Below are 19,210 nucleotides of genomic sequence, written 5' to 3' on the forward strand. Positions count from 1 at the left end.
GAACAGAATTATAAAATAAAAAGTCTTAGAGTTGTTTGTAAAACTTGTATGCACCCTTATGGCAGCAAATTAGTCCTTTCGCATTAAATATACTCGCTCATGTTTTGGCACCAATTTTTTTTACCTGTTAATGCATCTGAAAACACTTTTTTACTCTTTGATACCGAAATTGCAGAAAAAATACACTTAAAAGAATAATAAATATTCTGGTTTTAGTGCAAACCCACCCCAGCACATTCTATGAAAAATTAGAAAAATTGACAACAAAACATCACCCTCAGTCACCTACAATGATTCATACACAAGAAGGAGGATACCTGAATAAATAAACGTTCAGCCTTTTGTTGAATCACTTGACTAACGCTTTTTTAAAATCATGGGCTTATATACAATATATGAGCATAAATCAACATTTGTTGAAAGGTTCCAGCTTTAGGTTTCTTTTAACACTCCTAATGATTTGCCACACTTCATTCTATCATACGCAAAATAAATGCATTTTACAAGAACATAAGCCAGTCCCTTCAAGGTCATGACCAACATCCCTTCCAAGTTTGAGGATAGAAGGAATTGTTATTGACAAGTTCTAAATGTTACAGGAGTTGATGAGTTACAGCAGTAAATTTGTTTTAATGGATAATATAAAGTTAAGAATATTGGCAAAGCAAGTTATTCAGATATACAGATAGCTGCTTATAGGTCAATTATGTTACGAGTTATTTAAATTACAACTTCCAAGGGAAGTGGATGAAGAAACTGTTTTGCACAATGTTGCTGAGGACAATATTCAATTCAATACGTCAGCATGCATATACATTAACATTGTTGTAAATTATCCCCACAAAAGTTATAGCATGATTAAGTTCAGCCCTTTTATTACTATACTGATGGGAAATAATGTGTAGACCAAAACAAAGAAAACACTCCCAACAAAAAAGCTCAAACATGGTACAAAACTATTTGTAATGAATTAACCACCGACACAAAGTCGAAAGTGTTTAGACATTTTATTTGCATCCATATTTTACTCATATAATGCTTTGAATACAAAAGAGAGACAAATGACTTACATATAGAAACATATGAATTAGCAAGGCAGAATAATATTAATATGTTAAACAAGTCATGAATCACATTTGACAGTGACTAGACGTTGTTGAACTAACAGTTCAAAATCAATACAACCTATTAATATTTCTCAACCTTGCTGACATAACTATCAGATGATGTAACATGTATTGCATAATACAACTGTATGGATTAGGGACATGATGATGTTGGATTAGGGACATGATGATGTTGGATTAGGGACATGATGATGTTGGATTAGGGACATCATGATGTCCATGAGCATATAAGGTTCTGGAGATCAAAGGAAGATGACGTAAAACATGCTGGTGACCATGCCGTTGACCAAGGTCTGTTTAGGGATGCAGCCGATCCCATTGGCTTATATCTCTCCATATGTCATCTGCTAAAAAGACCTCCACATACATATACTTTATTTACCAATATGGTAAACTATTTTTTCTTCAATGATAACACAGGCAAAAATGGAAGGCGACATCCCTCTCTCAATTGGCAAAGACCAACACCATGTAAACTGAATAACTTATGATATTGAAGAAAGCACATTAGTGGTAATTCAATTCAGAAATATTAAACAAGTTCTTTAAAACTGATTGTGAGCTTTAGTAGGTTTAATAATTTTCACATTGAATGACCACTCATGTGACATTCTAATTATATTATATATATACTAACTTGATGATTTACAGTACATAAATTGTAACTATATATCGCACACATTTCTATGAATAATTTTTTTTATTGCACCAAATTCATGATCACACTTTTTGAAAACATATGTTCAACATCTCAGACAGGAGTGGATCTCAGACAGGTGTGGATCTCAGACAGGAGTGGATCTCAGACAGGAGTGGATCTCAGACAGGAGTGGATCTCAGACAGGAGTGGTGTATATCTCAGACAGGAGTGGTGTATATCTCAGACAGGAGTGGATCTTAGACAGGAGTAGATCTCAGACTGGAGTAGATCTCAGACAGGAGTGGATCTCAGACAGGTGTGGATCTCAGACAGGAGTATATCTCAGACAGGAGTATATCTCAGACAGGATTGGATATCAGACAGGAGTGGATCTCAGACAGGAGTATATCTCAGACAGGATTGGATCTCAGACAGTAGTATATCTCAGACAGGAGTGGATCTCAGACAGGAGTGGATCTCAGACAGGTGTATATCTCAGGCAGGAGTGGATCTCAGACAGGAGTATCTCAGACAGGAGTATATCTCAGAAAGAGATATAATACAGGAGTAGATCTCAGACATTCATCATATTTGCTTTGCTTTAAATTACATGAAGTGCCTACTGAAATCAATCAAGTATTTGTGATGTATCCTTTGTTCAGAAAAAGGTACACCTTCATCTTATTTTCTATCATTGTCGTGTGCATACAACAAACCAGACAAGAAGTTAAAGAAGTCAAGTTAGGACATGGTTAAAAATGGTTCATATGTTCTGTTGAGCAATATTGCTTTAATCAAATTAAAGGGAATGGACAACTGCAAATTTACTCATAAACATTAACCAAACAACCATAATTATGACATCATATTCAGAAAAATATAAGAACTACTACTCTCATCTGGAATATGACCACATTTGAACACCTATTAGATGACCATAGAAACCAAAAATTGGCTTTTTAATTTCACCTCATATTTTGTTTGTTTCTAGTTGAAAAAAGAGTGGAAGTTTACTTTACAGAAAAAAATATATTGGATATCTCGATAGATCAGGAATGTATCTTGAAAAAAAAATCTACTCCCCTACATGTATACACAATTTATACATTACATGAACTTTCGTAATAAATTCAGCTTTCAATTCAATACTGGTATACCTAAAGTTATCAACATCATGAGTCTTCAGTCTTCATACTGCAAACTGTTATGTAAAGATAGAATGAATCAGTTATCTGAACAAATAGCCCCCCCCCCCTTCCAAAAAAACAAACCCAATGATACCAATGACAAGTTGACTAGTATGGGGCAATATACAACATTTACATTTAAACAAACAATTAATGAACAAATAATGAACACAAACATGAACAACTTAAATCTGAAACATCAAGATAACTATCTAATAGTGAAATCAAATGATGTATAAAATTATAAATTACAATTAACAAAATCAATGGTGCACCAATATGTAGCCACAAAATACCATCACACTGATAAAGATATGACAAAACCACAGGAATATCGTAATGGAACAGCTCCTATGTATAGTAATGCTCTTATAGTGATATGTCAATTATACTTTCTGTCATAGAATAGGTATATACAACCAGAGGTTAGGTACATTGGCAGAAACAAAACTGGTTGACATTATTTACACAAATGTACAACTATAACTCACGTTTTATCACTACAAATACTTCACATGATAATCAATACCTTGACAAAAAACTCATAAGCCAAGAAACAAAAAATAAATATTTCAAGAATTTACAGTTAACCCAAAATAATATCAAAATCTTTTCAAAGGAAATACATAAAAAAATCAAAAGAAAAACATTATTTTCAGGTATTAATTCATAAAATTGTTTTTCAGAAGAAATACATGGATAAATTGTTCATAACAAAGCCTACCGTATCTATTGAAAATTATTACATGTGGTGAAAAAAACATGCCACATGTCTTTTGTTCTTTTCCAAATCAATTATTCTTAAAAAAGAAAAAAGGAGACTTTATGCATAACTTTACAGGCATTACACAGAAAATGGCACTCTTATCAACCAGCGTACCACAAATGGGCGGAATATCATGATTTTCAAGCGATTACAAAGCAAGTGTTAGAAATAAATCTTAAAAATATATTGTTTGTTTCAAAATATGTTGCATTACAACCCAAAATGAAAGAATCCAAAAATCTATTGAACGATACGATAATTGATAAGATGGCTCCAAGCTCCAAAATGCTCATAATTGTATCTACTATGCTGTTATAAAGTTGGAAGGTCCATGGGAGAATCGCTTGTAACCAAGGTAACAGAGGCCCCCAATACCCGCCATGATACCCGTCACCACTACTGCCTTTCCGATCAGTCGCATTGATGACCCAAACACTGCACCCTAGAAAACAAAGGTATGGTGACATATAGAATATAATTGAATGCCTGTAAGCCTGACATCATCTTCTAATGTTTGTTGATACAATTAGTTTTGAATTTAATTTATTATAAATAAAAAAATAAACAAGTTATTTCTGTCTCATTGTTATAATAAACCTGATATGCTGACATAACCAAAGATAACATAATTATTGAAGTATACCATGCTGTATAAACTGTGTACCAAAAATCAATAATGGTCTCCCAGGAAAAATATGTTTCATATGATAATAAAAGATTAGGAAGTTAATATATCTATCTATGCCACATTGAATGATAAATGTTCAATTCTTACCCATCCTCCATTTCTCTGTACCCATGAACAGATGTGCTTAGTTATGAATTCCAGGGACCAACGTACAAACTTCTGGCACAGATCAAGGTGAGTGTGTCTCAAAGCAGCGATGGCGATATCAGCACAGAAGCAGAACAGGACAACGATTCGGTGTTGAGTGATCCCACCCTCTAGCAACACCGACAGCAGGTCTCCGAACTGTTCCTGTGTCACAGAGTCTATGTCATTCCCTGATGAGATCTGAAACACAATATTATCATCAAATACACAAGAGTCACCGCCAGCATTATAAACCTTTGTTCCAGAAGTGATCAAATTTAAGCCAGCAAAATTAAAGGTGAACCTGTAGCATACGGAACAACATGTGTTTTGTCTAACACTTAATGAAGTTACATGCACACATTTGGCAAAAAAATGTCAGCAACTTTAATTAAAGCCTAATTCTCTGTTTTTATTAGTTTATACTTTAATATTTACAAATAAATAAATAAATTAATGGTTGCATTAGGCCTCTCCAAAACTTTTTATTAACATTTTGACTGATGGCGAAATATGTTGATATAAAAGATAATTTTGTTCAAAAGTATGTTCAACTAACGAACAGAACAACTTTTTACAACTTTTGTTTCAATTTTGACAAATTCTGCCACATTTATTTGTGTTTATAAGTTCCATGAAAATCTATGCAATTACCAACCCAAGTCCCTTGTGCAGTGGCAAAGGTCTCTGAATGCAAAACAGGAGAAACAAGGTTCTCAAAAAAAATCTTATTTTCTATTGTGTCATTAATTAAAACAAGAGCTGTCACAGTATGTGACGAATGCCCCCGAATGTGACATTGACCTATGAACAAGGTCAGTACATGAAAAGTTGATCTTGCCTTTACGTGTCAAATACATATGGCAAGTTATTTTAAATTGCCTCTGAACATAAAAAAATACCACCCATACTTGACAACCTACACTGTTATGTCCTTATATTCAGAATTCCCTTGTGAATAAACACTTAGTGTATCTTTCACCTTAGAGGTAGGGACATGGGTCTTGCACACGACACGTCCTCTTGGTATGTGGAACACATGTAGCAAGTGATTTAAAAATCTGTCCATACAAGGGAAAGTTACAGCCCGGACACGACAACCTATACTCTATGTCCTTATATGCAGCACTCCATTATGAATAAACACTAAGTGTGACCTTGACCTTTGAGGCAGGGACACGGGTCTTGCACGCGACACGTCGTCTTGGTATGTGGAACACATGTGGCAAGTTATTTTAAAATCTGTCCATACAAGGGAAAGTTACAGCCCAGACACGACAACCTATACTCTATGTCCTTATATGCAGCACTCCATTGTGAATAAACACTAAGTGTGACCTTGACCTTTGAGATAGGGACACAATTCTTGCACGCGACACGTCGTCTTGGTATGTGGAACACATTTGGCAAGTTATTTTAAAATCTGTCCATACAAGGGAAAATTACAGCCCGGACACGACAACCTATACTCTATGTCCTTATATGCAGCACTCCATTGTGAATAAAAACTAAGTGTGACCTTGACCTTTGAGGTAGGGACACGGGTCTTGCAGGTGACACGTCGTCTTGGTATGTGGAACACATGTGGCAAGTTATTTTAAAATCTGTCCATACAAGGGAAAGTTACAGCCCAGACACGACAACCTATACTCTATGTCCTTATATGCAGCACTCCATTGTGAATAAACAATAAGTGTGACCTTGACCTTTGAGGTAGGGACACGGGTCTTGCAGGTGACACGTCGTCTTGGTATGTGGAACACATGTGGCAAGTTATTTTAAAATCTGTCCATACAAGAGAAAGTTACAGAGCCGGCCGGCTGGACGGACGGACAGACGGACGGACGGTGCGATTTTAATATGCCCACCTTCGGGGGCATAAAAACAAAAATATGAAAACCTATAACTTTGATCTGGAGTTTTGGAAAAAACTAACAAAAACTTTTTGATTACATTTAACTTGCAGCTAATGGACCTTTCATAAAGCCATATAATTCTGACCAAACAGTAGTATATTTTCTATGACTCAATCTCCGTGAATAGGCCATTTAAGAGGCTAATTAATGTCATGAACATTTGAATGATGATATCAGTAAAGGTGTATGAAGCGCTGGCTGGTTACATAAGCAGAATATTTCCTTTATCAGTTAAATAGGCTCATAACAGTAAATACAAAAGAATGGATCGATATCAAGGAAGTTAAAACCATGAATAATGAAAACCTGCAAGGTTTCCCAACAATGAATGAGATAAGCACTCGATACAGCTTCTATTTATAATGATTATTTCAATTTTAGAACAGTTATGTTATATTGAATACGTAGATCAATTTAAATGCTGGGGAGTTTAAGTCGCAATAAGTAATAATGGTTGGCCATCTCATGGCCAGAGATAATTAAGGGTGCAATGAGACCAATTTATTCACGAAATGATGCCTTGAATGAGGAACTGTCCCAAGATCATGGAGTGAGATTTATTGGATGCAAATATAATGAAATTTACTGGTATTGGGTCTGAAGTTAAGGATAGGCTTAAAATAATGAGGCATCATGTCATTAGATCAGATAGCATGAAACTATTATAAAATAATGGTAAATGATGTAAGATGATGAGGCAAATGTTGTGACATTATTTGAATGGGATATATGATATACGGTCCATATTACGTCAATACGACAGTTAAAAACAAAGCAACAATGTGTTTATAAAATTTGTAAAGTTACATAATTATGATATCATCACAGTATTGATTCATTTCCTACAAATCGATCACATTTATTCACCTCGAGTGCACGCTGTTGGACTTGCTGTCTCTCCCGGCTCTCAGCAAACTGGTCAGCAAGCCCCCGCAACACCTGACCCGCACGAGCCCATTCTGGGTTCTTGTATCCTTGTGGTGTGCTGAAAAAAACACAAGCCAACTTCTGTTTAGCATTAAATAAATCAGGCGTATGTGGTTTGATTCTAATACCTGAAAAATGCAATTTAAGAGTAATATACATGTATATAAATACAAGTAAATAATTTTTAATGTAAAATGCACAGTAGTTGACCATTTTTGCAATATGTAACATACAGTGTCACAATTTTTTGTTCTCCCTTCAACTAAAGCATTTCTTATCCACCTTCACTATATGTGAAAACAATGTTTATGGCCAATATATCTTTAATTAGAGCTGTCACAGGAGGGAAAAATACCTCCACATGCCATCTCGACAAGGAAAGGGTAAGTATTTCTTGAGAAGGAGCCGTAACTCTCTAACATTAGTGGTTAAAACTTGACCTGTATTAAATACTGTCAAACCAGCGTACCAAAATATATATTTTTTTTAAATCAGATAACCCTTTAATGAGTTATTGTCCCGACAAGACTAACCAACGAAACCAAACGACTGACAAATTCACTCCAGTTGGATGGTCGGTTGGTTTAAGAACGTTGATTACATACAGTCTACACTATGTTTACTCTGAATTTATTATTAACCTTGAAGTATTACAAAAACAACAAAAATCTTTAATGCATTGGCGATATTCATCACAACAACATAAGCAGCATGCAAATGGGTAAACGTGTGAGGGTATCGTTTATGATATGATAACTAAATAAAACTAATAATATTGAAAATCTAGGCAGGGACAATGTTATTACATTTATATGACATTATAAAGATTCAAATTAATAAAACATAGATCTAAAGATTTAGTAAAAAGAAAATGTCAGTTAATAGTAAAAGAAAAAAATGGCCTAATTTTCTTTGTTTGCTTTCTTACTTTAAGCATTTTGTATCTAATTTTTAAGAAACTCACTAACAATGTGCCAGTTGTTCAGAACTTTGATAAAGTTGAGAATGTTTCAAATCTTGACCTTTCTGGAAATTTATTGGATACACTAGTGTGTATAACACGATTCAAGACAACTTTTTCAGCTGTACTTGTTTAATCCAAATCTATGCGTACATAATCATATATATCAAATTTAAAAATTAACAACAATGTTGTTAATCACGTTGTTAACTTTAACAAAGTTCTGAACAATCAGCCCAATGTTTATAGGAAAATAGGTTTGCTCAATCTTGTTGTCTATGTGCATGGCCCATTCAGCAGGCAAAATAAGTCGATTGGACACATATCTGCTTAAATATTGATTTATTATGGTTCCATTGTTGAAAAATAGCCCTAGTAGCAAAAGAAGCATTATAAATTTAAGCCAGTTATTTGCCTTGCCATAATATGTGCTTCTGTAAACATGTGAACCAAGTTTCATTTGAAAATGTTGAATGGTTTTATAGCTATGGCCAAGGTGAAAGTTTTGGCCCTAAAGACACAGCTGGTGACGCAGACAATGATGACGACAATACCAAGGCTAGGGATGACAAAAATGATAACTAAATACAGCTATTTGGAACTGTTAAAATACTTAAAAATAGGCAAAACAAGTCATTTAACACAAAAGGAAATATCTATACAATTGCCCCAATATACACAATTTATTGTTCCATATCACAAGTTGTTGATGATATTGTACATTCCTACACAATATTTTTTTTTTTCATCATATACCAGTATGTTGTAAATCTAAAACATACTACAGGCAAGATTCATGCTCATCTTATTTCAACACATTCTGTGAATTAGTAGTTGACTTACGTACACTTAACTTGAGTAATTTGGAAGTACAAAACCATAATCTTGAGCAATCTTACCAGAGTGTAAGTTTTTCTCGTATTTCCTCCGGTGTGGAAATTTTCTCCTCGCTATCCTTTATGATCTGATCAACGATGAAATTTCCAAATAGGACCTCCCCCTCCTTCTGCGTCTCCTCCTCACTTGCAGTAGATCCCAACTCATTTCTGAAGAATGGGTTTTTATTGTGGTCATTTTCCAGTATCAGGTTTGAAAGATCACCAGCTGACTCTCTTCTTTCCCGCAAGCTTAATTTTCTCCTTGCCCTTTGCTGATCTCTCGTTGAGCTCAGTGAAGAAGTCATCACGTTTTTGGAGTGTTTTGTTGTCTTAATTTCAATATGTTCATCACCTTGTCATAACTCAAGTACATTTCATCCCATGCCTTGGCTATTTTCTGTCTTTGTCTGCAACAATTGAGATATATATCCAGTTTTATAATGAGATGAAGGCTGTTTTAGACACACAGCACCAGAAATATTATCACAGTTTACCAACTTTACAGTAATGACACTGTTATATTTATAATATACTATGATGAGCACTTAAATAAGTCATAAATGTGACATAATGGCATGCTTGTTAACATACAGTACTGTACATGTACCTCACCTGAACATTGTATTTGGATTGCTGATTAAATGTCATGTACATGTAGTTTTTTATACTTTCATACAAATTCAGTTAATTAACTCAGAAAAGACCCAATTAAATCAGCAACAGTACACCTTTTAAAAGATTTGGAAAACTGAACAAATCATAAAAATCCCCGAAGAAAAAACAGTCACTTTATTATTGTATATTTATATATATTGTATCATTTAACAAACTTTTTTACATTGGTAAAACATTAAAGTCGATAAGAAATCATTAGATCATCTTCTATAAGTATACACTCAGAACTGCAGAATGTAAACAGTCACGTTCAACACTACAATTGAATCATTACAATATTGGAGAAAAATAACTTGAAAATGAAACCAACCTTTGTCGGTCCTCCTTTTATGGAAAACCCCAAACTATAATTAGAATACGATCATGGAGACTGTCTTAAAATAATATTACGGCTACACACAACCCATATTTATTTAATATCGTACGCTGTGACCTCCCTTGTTTCATTATAAATGTATGGTCATAAGAAGAGCATCTGACATGTAAACATTATTATAAACATAAACTGTGTGATCATAGAGTTTCATAATGAAACTGACAAAAACATTAGTAAAAATAAAAACATAGCATATAATTATATTTGCTAAATCTTTATCCAATTGATAACCCGAAGTAAAATTTTGAAACAAAATAACTTCACATGCTGAAACGTTCATGGTGAGCAAAAAAGTTAAACGGTTTTAAGGATTGCACGAATCTGCTTTTTGCACTGAAAGATTAAAAGTTATGTTAGTACGCCATATTAAACATTATATTTTTTTATAAGGAATTCATCATCAAAAAGCAAAAGGCAAGTACTCTTTGACAAAGTATTATCATTATTTCCACGGTTTGAATAAAATCCATTGATTCTATCTACCCAACTACATTGTAGATGCTGGAAACATTTTAATTTTACGAATTTTCTTTAAAAAATCACCATCAAAATCGGGTTGAGCAGTACTGTTAGCAACCAACGATTTAAGACTACTATAGTGTACTTTGATATGATTATACGTATCTTCCACGGCCAAGAGTGTAAGATTATAAGTATCTTCCATGACCGAGAGTGTAAGATCTCCCACCTCAGTTAAACAAAATTATGTAAAAATGTATTTTTTGGCTGGAACTCTTTTGTGCTTAGTGAAAGTAATTGCGTACGGATATGCGATAATTCGTGGTTGTCATGGATATTCGCGCAGTGATTCAGAGTATGTAAATGGTCTGATCGGTTTTTAAATAGTTCTAAGAAGAGTGAAGCATTATTTCTTGAAAGGTGCGTGAAAACTGTTTTCTGGTGACATTTGAAGCGAGAAATAATTAACTAGCGTTCTAAATATTGCCACAAGACAAGGTTTCCATGATGCGCTACAGACGACAGTCTTCAACATGGGAGGTAATTACAATGTGGTGACCATTAAAAGAAGTTCCATACGGCCATTTTATCTTCGCCCGTGGGCAAGATAAGAATTTCTAGCATGGTTAAATTAATGGATCTACTTAACTGAGGTGGGAGAAAATAATTTCTAGCATTGTTAATTTAATGGATCTAAAGGGTGTTTTGCGGAAACGAGGCTTACTTTTTCTCCCACCTCAGTTAAACAAAATTAAGTAAAAATGTATTTTTGCTGGAACCCTTTTGTGCGTAGTGAAAATAAATGCGTATGGATATGTGATAATTCGTGGTTGTCATGGATACGCGCGCAGTGATTCAGATTATGTTAATAGTGAAATCGGTAATTAAATAGTTCTGAGGAGAGTGAAGCATTATTCCTTTTAAGGTGCATGAAAACGTTTTTATGGTGACATTTGAAGCGAGAAATAATTACTAAGCATTCTAAATATTGCTACAAGACAAGGTTTCTATGATGCTACAGTCTTCAACAAGGGAGGTAATTACAATGTGATGACGTTTAAAAAGGAGTTCCATACGGGCGTTTTATCTTTGCCCGTGGGCAAAATAAGAATTTCTAGCATGGTTAAATTTTTGGATCTTCTTATCTGAGGTGGGAGAATAATAATATATGTCATGTGTTCCCGTTCCGGATAGAAAAATCTGACCCGATGGCACCTGCGTTGTCAGGTAACGAGGCTTGCCGAGTTACTAGCTGGCTTCTCAGCGTGCCCGAGGGTCGGATTTTCCTATCCGAAACGGACACACATGGTAGATATTTTTTCTAGCATACCTTGAATTACATTTTTTGTGAAGAAAATACATAAAAAGTTGCATTTTTGTACATTTCACCAAAAAGCACTTGCGATAATGTTGACTGACGTCATGACGCGCAGTAATTTGTATTCACTGCATACGTCAATAAGTTCCTTCGATATCACGTCTTTTAAGGGTTATTTTGTTTTGTTATGAAGATATATTTTGCAAAGTTAATATTTATGGAACACATTTATTGAAATCTCATAATTATGGTTACATAAAGTATATAATAAAAGAAATAAAAAGTATTACGTCACAGCGCGTGACTCATCTGGCATGGGGGGTGCCAGCTGGAATTTTCCAGCACGGCTGACGTCACCGGAAATGCCTATAAACGGTGTGTTAGAAATTATGATTACCATTAACAAATTTAGAGGACGTTTTCCCTAATTTATGATATCTGAAACCCTATTTCAGAAGTTTTTCCGTCATAAGTATGCGAGAGTTGACTTTTTTACATTTGCGCATATTCTAGCGAATCTTATCAACTGTGCAATAAAAGCACCATATGATGAACTAAGAACATCTCCATCTAAGAAGGGTTATTATTTTTTTTTAAATTTAAATCATCTTGTTTATCATTAAGATTGATATTCAATTTATCTTCCCTAACTTCGAGTTGCAGGATGCTTTTAGATTGGATGTATAAGCTTTAGTAAATTGCAATTGTAAAGGGTATATCGAGTTAATATTATCTGCAAATACAGGATTATTCATCTTGATATATCGTCAATATATCTAAAAGTATTATTGAATTTATCAACAAGGACAAGCTCTCCAGACTTAGATATTTTCAACATATAAAAAGCGGTCTGCAAGTAAAGGTGCACAGTTAGCACCGGCTGGAATGCCTATTGTTTGCTTATATAAACATTTACCGAATTTTAAAAAAGGATTATTCAGTACAAAAGTTCATACTTCAATGACATCTGTGCATGTCCAATAGATATATTTATCTGAGCGTTCATTGGTAAAAAAACTTCGTTTATCATTAACTGCCATATAAGAAGTTTACTCACTAGCAAAAGTTTTTTTCGATAAGAGAAGTCAATTTGTTTGTAACTAAATACTGTGGAATAGGTGTATAAAGCGTTGAAAAGTCATAAGTATTAAGCATTAAGACCTTATAATTGTACCGTCTTCTTTCAAACATCATTAAACCACGTTGATGTTACCATGAAGGCATAAACACTGAACAAGCAGTTCTCTTCAGTATTTACCAATGAGGGTGATACGTCGCTACCTAAACTCGGAAAATCCCCTTATCCGGATATCCCGTTTATCCAAGTTACCATTGATGGCGACCTGAAACTGCTTCAGGGTCTCAACCCCCACAAAGCCACCAGACATGACTCTTAAAGCTCAGTAGCAAAATGTTAAAACATAAACCCGGTTTAATGGCACTGGGTAAACGCCAAAGACATAGAACATAAAATCACAAACAAGAAACATGAAAGAACAGCACAAAACTCCATAAACAGCACAGTGCATACATACTATATATAAAAAACTAGGTATGTTTATCAAGAATTGTTAGGTACCGCCTTGGAACGGTCAGTAAAATGTAAATTTACTGGGGGTTTAAACCAGTTTGTGTGCACAACCTCACTCTTATCCCAACAAGTCTCATTAGAACAAAGCAAAGAACTAGATGATTGTAAAGTAACAAAGGTCTCACCTAACTTCAAGAAGGGGATAAGAGCAAACCATCAAACTACAAACCAAAGTCCCTTACTTAAGTGGCCTGCAAGCTCCCCGAGCACATCATCCAGAGTAACTTGATGCATCTCTTGGACTGCCAAGACATCATCAGCCAATGCCATCTTGGCTTCATGAAACAGTGGTGCTGTGAGTCCAAACTGATCATGACAGTCAACGACCTCGCAACAAGCCTCGACAGCTCTCAAAAGGCAGACGCCACCTCAAAAGTGTTCGACAAGGTGCACCACACGCGCCTTGCCTAGAAGCCGAAGACTATGGTGTCCAAGGAAAGGTATTTGACTGGATCAAAAGATTTTTACGAAACCGAAGTCAGCGGTTCTTCCTTGACGGGTTTTTGGTCCTCTCCTGTTCATGGTGTATATCAATGACCATCCTTGTCCAGTCTCCCACTAGACTGTTTGCCAATGACTCACCGATGTACAGGATAATCAAGACAGCTGCAGATGCCAGACCCTACAGGACGAACTTGACAAACTACAGGAATGGGAAAAGAAGTGACTAATGGAGTTCAACCCTGACAAGTGGGGTCCTCCATATATCTAACAAGTGGAAGAACATAACCGCCGAATACACCATACATGGCAAACAGGTGATCAAGTCTAAAACAATAAAAATCTCGGACCTGTACTAACTAACAATTTGTCCTGGAATGTCCATACAGATATAAAAACCAAAAAGGAAAATACCGCCACAGCCTTCCTCAGCCGCAACTTAATATAATGCCCAAGAGCCACAAAACAGGCCTACAAGACCTCCAACAGGCCAATAAGTTAAATGTGCTGCCACTCTACGGGACCCCTACACATAAGCTAACATCAACAAAGTTGGAGCGTGCAACACATAGCTGCCAGATTCGTGTCTGGGAATTACTAACGCAAAAGCAGCGTCACCGCAATGCTCAACATATGATTGGATAGCCTACGGGTACGGAGGATCGAGGCTAAAGATGTCATGCTCTATAAGGTATAAAACAAACTAGTTGCTGTAGCCAGCCAAGGCTTACATTCACAGGGTGTTTCAACTAGATGCCACTCGATAAGGTACATAACCTCCAACTGCAGGATATTTGTACCGAAGGAGTCGTTTTTCCCTTCCACGATTGTTCTATGGAACCGCCTCCCTCAGAGCCTCGTCACGGCCGCCAAAGTTAGTAATGCAGCTGCACTGGTGTAATTACATATGCACTTTAATCATCCTGACTAAAAACAAATTGTTTAATGCTTTCTTTTTTTAATTAAACTGAACATGTTGCTCTGTTTAAAACGATTATATGGGTGTGAAATATTTTCCATTTTGTTGAGCGTAAAGCATCGAAAAGCCCCCGGTGGAAAAAGATGACGCAGCCTGGTACAATTTCAATATTGCTGATCAAGAGAAAAAAAATGAGTTCTCCTTTGTCAAAGATTGTTTGCACACAAACTATCATTAGCATATATACCAAGTAATCCTCTGTTACAGTGCATTTAGTCGGACACGAAATATTTATTCCAGGCTTTCCTTTTTCTTAGTTCTCCAACGCGTCACTTATTGGTGAGAATCTCGATTTAAAAGGAAGGTCACAATTAATTTTGATGCAAGCACATTATTTAAATATTATTCATTTTATATGTAAACTTCTGACTGTGTGAAAAGCGAGATCCATATAACTTGATACAGATTTCCTCCAAATATCATTGAACACTATAAAAGGTAAAGGAGAAATTAGATTGTTACATTTCAGCTATAACCGTAGATTGCACGTCTTCTGGTAGAACGTTATTTCAGTTCAATTGAGTAAATTGAATTGCACTTATAACCGTATCTGGTTAAGAATTCCAAAACGTCCAAAATCTCAGAAGAATATTGCCTGATGTTCATCTTGGTTTTGACTTTAGCGGTCTTTGCTGGTTACCTCTTGTGCAAGAGTTTTCACGCAATTTCAAACGTTTGTTTTAGTAACAATAAGAATGCTTGTTGAATAACTCAGATACACTTGAACCAAATCACCTCTAGTTCGTGTGTAGCTTAAAGTTGGTAAATTCATGGTTCTATATCTGCCCTCGTATGACAGGTTTGACAAACCTCACAACATTTTGTTGTTCTTCTCTGTACAGTAGTTACATTTGTTTCAATGTGAGGACTCCATATTAAATGGGTATACTTATACAACAAATTTCAATCCAATTCACGTTTAAGCTGCTAAATCCATAATATTTCAGTTTATGTAATAGACGTCTTGGAGACACTTTGTCGAACGTATTCATATGGTTAAACTATATGCGTATCAACATTTTTACCATTATTAAGGATTTCAGTACAACTGTCTTAAACTGTAGAACTGTATACCGGCCGGACATAAATTCAAATTGTTTTCACTGAATAAGTCTTTCATTTAATCCTTTATGTTTTCTCTTACTATCTGCCCCAATAAGACTAAAAGGCTTATTACTTTAAAAAAAATACCTGCATACGTTTTATCGGCTGTAACGTTCGCCGTCTACCAATCTTAAGATAGTTCATCGTGTTTTAATTGTTTTTCGAATAATATGTATTACCGGTTCTCAACATACTTCTCATTTCTCTTAACACTCTTGGCCTGATGCAATCTGGACCAGACAATAATCATACACATGTAGGTGTGTGTTGCGTTGAAGGAATTTTTGTTTTCTATGATAAATATTTTTAACTCTATTAACCGTTAGGGATTGGCCCCATTACTGATAAAAGAATAACATCGGCCCGTTTGAAAAATGAACAATGGGGGGTTAATTTTCAAACGAGTCAACGTATATATATGTTACAGTAAGATTGTGAAACCAGGGATTTCATGAGATCCCTGAAAATTTCAGTAATTTCACGAAATTACTGTTTCACTCAGGGATTTCATGAAATCCCTGAAAATTCCAGTTATTTCATGAAATCCCTGAAATATGGGCAGGGATTTTACACTATCTTACTGGCTGATTTCAGTAAATCTGTGTAATTCTGTTTTAGTTAACTTACTATACAGTTGTTGATTTTTTCTGATTATTACATCACTCATTAGCACAAACAGTGTCAGGAAGTCACTTCTACTGATGTGCACTACCAGGAAAAAGGTGTTGGTCAGGACAATAGGGGTTGTCTGTCTGACCATATGTCAATTATTTCCAGTCACACCAGGTCAATAGGTGTGAGCCTGGCAAATGGCTTCTTCACCGAAGGCCTGTCCTATTAAAAAGGCATCCCATCCCGGTTCAGCCCATTCAGTATAGATTTACTTTCATGCAAGATGTCTTCTGATAGTATGGAAGACGTTTTCAGGCAAGAGTTGTTCAAAAGATATGAAGTATGTCAGAAGTATCTGACTCCAAAGACAGAATATTACAGAATTATAGAAAGCTTGAAATCGGCATCTACCAATAATCACACAAAGATCAGGAGCAGCTACTATCTGTTATCCAAGTAAGTAGATTAATTTAAGTAATTTAAATATGTCTGTTTTTCCAAATGCTCAGAAAAGTTGGAAAAGAGATGACCAGGAACGAGTGTACCACAAAATCCCCTAGCTCATAATCCCCTAGGTCCAAAAATGGCTAGGTAGTCAAAATCTCCTAGGTGTAAAATACAGCATACTCAAAATCCCCTCGAAGAATAATAGTAGAATTTTCTATATATATGTCTTTATAAAATTAATGTAGAATATAAACAGCTATCATTACTAGATGATAGATAGACAGATAAATAGAGAGGGAGAGAGAGATTATGTATAAAACACGTTTTTTGTTTAATTGAATAATTAAATAGGTGATACCCAATAAGTGATGTTATTAAATTTTGTTAAGTTTTTTTTTTGTCACTTTTAGATAATAGGTTAATCATTACAGTGTTTCTCCTTTAATCTATGGAATATATTTTAAATATTCCTCTCATTGTACGTATTAATTGGATGTATCTGACAATTAGGTATTATTTTAACACCTATTTATTTTCGTTAATTGTTTTGTTAAATGATCTGAGTCATTACCGCTATGAAAACGATACGAGTTACTTAAATGTTATTAATATAGTAATTAACCGCATTTCAGGTATGAGATTCTCCAGTGTGGTGATGTGGAGAAACTGATAAAGAAGCGTACACATCCAGAGGAGTCGCCTCTTTACTATGTTACTATTGAGGACACATTTGATGTTATCAAGCGTGCCCACATTGCTACTGGTCATGGTGGTCGTGATCGCATGATCAAGGAACTACAACGAAAATATGCGAACATCACTACCAAGGCTCTAGAGCACTTCAAGTCACTTTGTGCGGAGTGTCAGAAAAAGAGGAAGCGTCCAATGACCAAGGGTATAGTGGTGCGACCTATTCTGACCAAGGAGTTTGCATGTAGAGGCCAGGTTGATTTAATAGACATGCAGGCTATTGCACACTCCAACTACAAGTGGATCATGGTTTACCAGGACCACCTGACCAAATTTTGTGTCATCCGACCACTCACCACCAAGCGTGCCTCAGAGGTTGCCTTCCAGCTCATGGACATATTCCGCCTCATGGGAGCTCCTGTCATTCTCCGGAGTGACAATGGTTCAGAGTTTACATCCCATGTGATCACAGAGCTGAAGGAGGTGTGGCCAACCCTTAAGCTTGTACATGGCAAACCCCGTCATCCACATATACAAGGTTCTGTATAACGTGCAAATGGAGACATCAAGGACATGTTAGTGGCATGGATGGCAGACAATGAAACACAGGACTGGGCTACAGGCATCAAGTTTGTACAATTCCAGAAGAACTCAGCACATCACTCGGGGATTAAGTGTTCGCCATACTCGGCCATGTTTGGGTGTGAAGCTCGAGTGGGCTTAACCTCTTCAGCACTACCCACAGAAGTGATCTACAGGATGGAGAGTGAGGATGATCTTCTGGCTGCTTTCTCGTGTAGCACACCTCATACACAAGAAGCTGACATCATACAAGTCATCTCAAGCAGCACAACTCCTTCTCATGAAACTGACAGCATCACAGCCTCATCAAACAGCCCAGCTTCTTCTCATGAAACTGACAGCATACCAGCCTCCTCAAGCAGCCCAACATCTCCACATGAAACTGACAGTATACCAGCCGACCATTCCCAGATATCCCCATCAGTCACCACCACATCAATCTTGAAAGACCACACTATCCAGATCAGGAAGCGTAGAGCTGAAGCCTATACAGCACTACTATCTCAGGCAGAGAGGATGGTGAAACGCAGCCGTGTGGATCTCAAAACCGGTGTGCCTGGGGATAATGTGGCTGTTCCTATACCGGCAGTAGATCGTGGCAGAGGGGATCCTCGTAACATTCTTGGTGTCATCGTCAACAGAGACGTCGACACTGACCAGTACAAGATTGCTGTAAAGGCGGGTGTTTTAAAGGGACAATAATCCAGGAACCAGTTTGAT

The 19,210-nt window shown here is 36.0% G+C and overlaps 2 protein-coding genes across 5 annotated transcripts; one reads left to right on the forward strand and one right to left on the reverse strand.

Moving 5' to 3' along the window:
• Window positions 1-988: 988 nt before the first annotated feature.
• Window positions 989-10,272, reverse strand: LOC128228949 (apoptosis regulator BAX-like). 4 transcript variants are annotated; one of them, XM_052940531.1, is made up of 5 exons: window positions 10,202-10,272; window positions 9,238-9,623; window positions 7,318-7,435; window positions 4,496-4,735; window positions 989-4,162 (listed from the first exon to the last, which is right to left on the reverse strand). In XM_052940531.1, the coding sequence occupies exons 2-5, from the start codon at window positions 9,519-9,521 to the stop codon at window positions 4,025-4,027; spliced, it is 780 nt and encodes a 259-aa protein (XP_052796491.1). In that variant the 5' UTR covers window positions 9,522-9,623; window positions 10,202-10,272; the 3' UTR covers window positions 989-4,024. The 4 variants fall into 4 exon arrangements, with proteins under 4 accessions (XP_052796491.1, XP_052796492.1, XP_052796489.1 ...); XM_052940532.1 differs by lacking the exon at window positions 10,202-10,272 and adding an exon at window positions 10,055-10,076; XM_052940529.1 differs by lacking the exon at window positions 10,202-10,272 and adding an exon at window positions 9,829-10,034.
• Window positions 10,273-13,947: 3,675 nt separating this feature from the next.
• Window positions 13,948-18,457, forward strand: LOC128226440 (KRAB-A domain-containing protein 2-like). The gene is made up of 4 exons (XM_052936315.1): window positions 13,948-14,022; window positions 14,187-14,298; window positions 14,866-14,950; window positions 17,851-18,457. Exons 1-4 carry the CDS (start codon window positions 13,948-13,950, stop codon window positions 18,455-18,457), a joined length of 879 nt encoding a protein of 292 aa, XP_052792275.1.
• The last annotated feature ends 753 nt before the right edge of the window (window positions 18,458-19,210 follow it).

This window comes from Mya arenaria, chromosome 3 (assembly GCF_026914265.1).
Source record: "Mya arenaria isolate MELC-2E11 chromosome 3, ASM2691426v1".
Lineage (NCBI taxonomy): Eukaryota > Metazoa > Mollusca > Bivalvia > Myida > Myidae > Mya > Mya arenaria.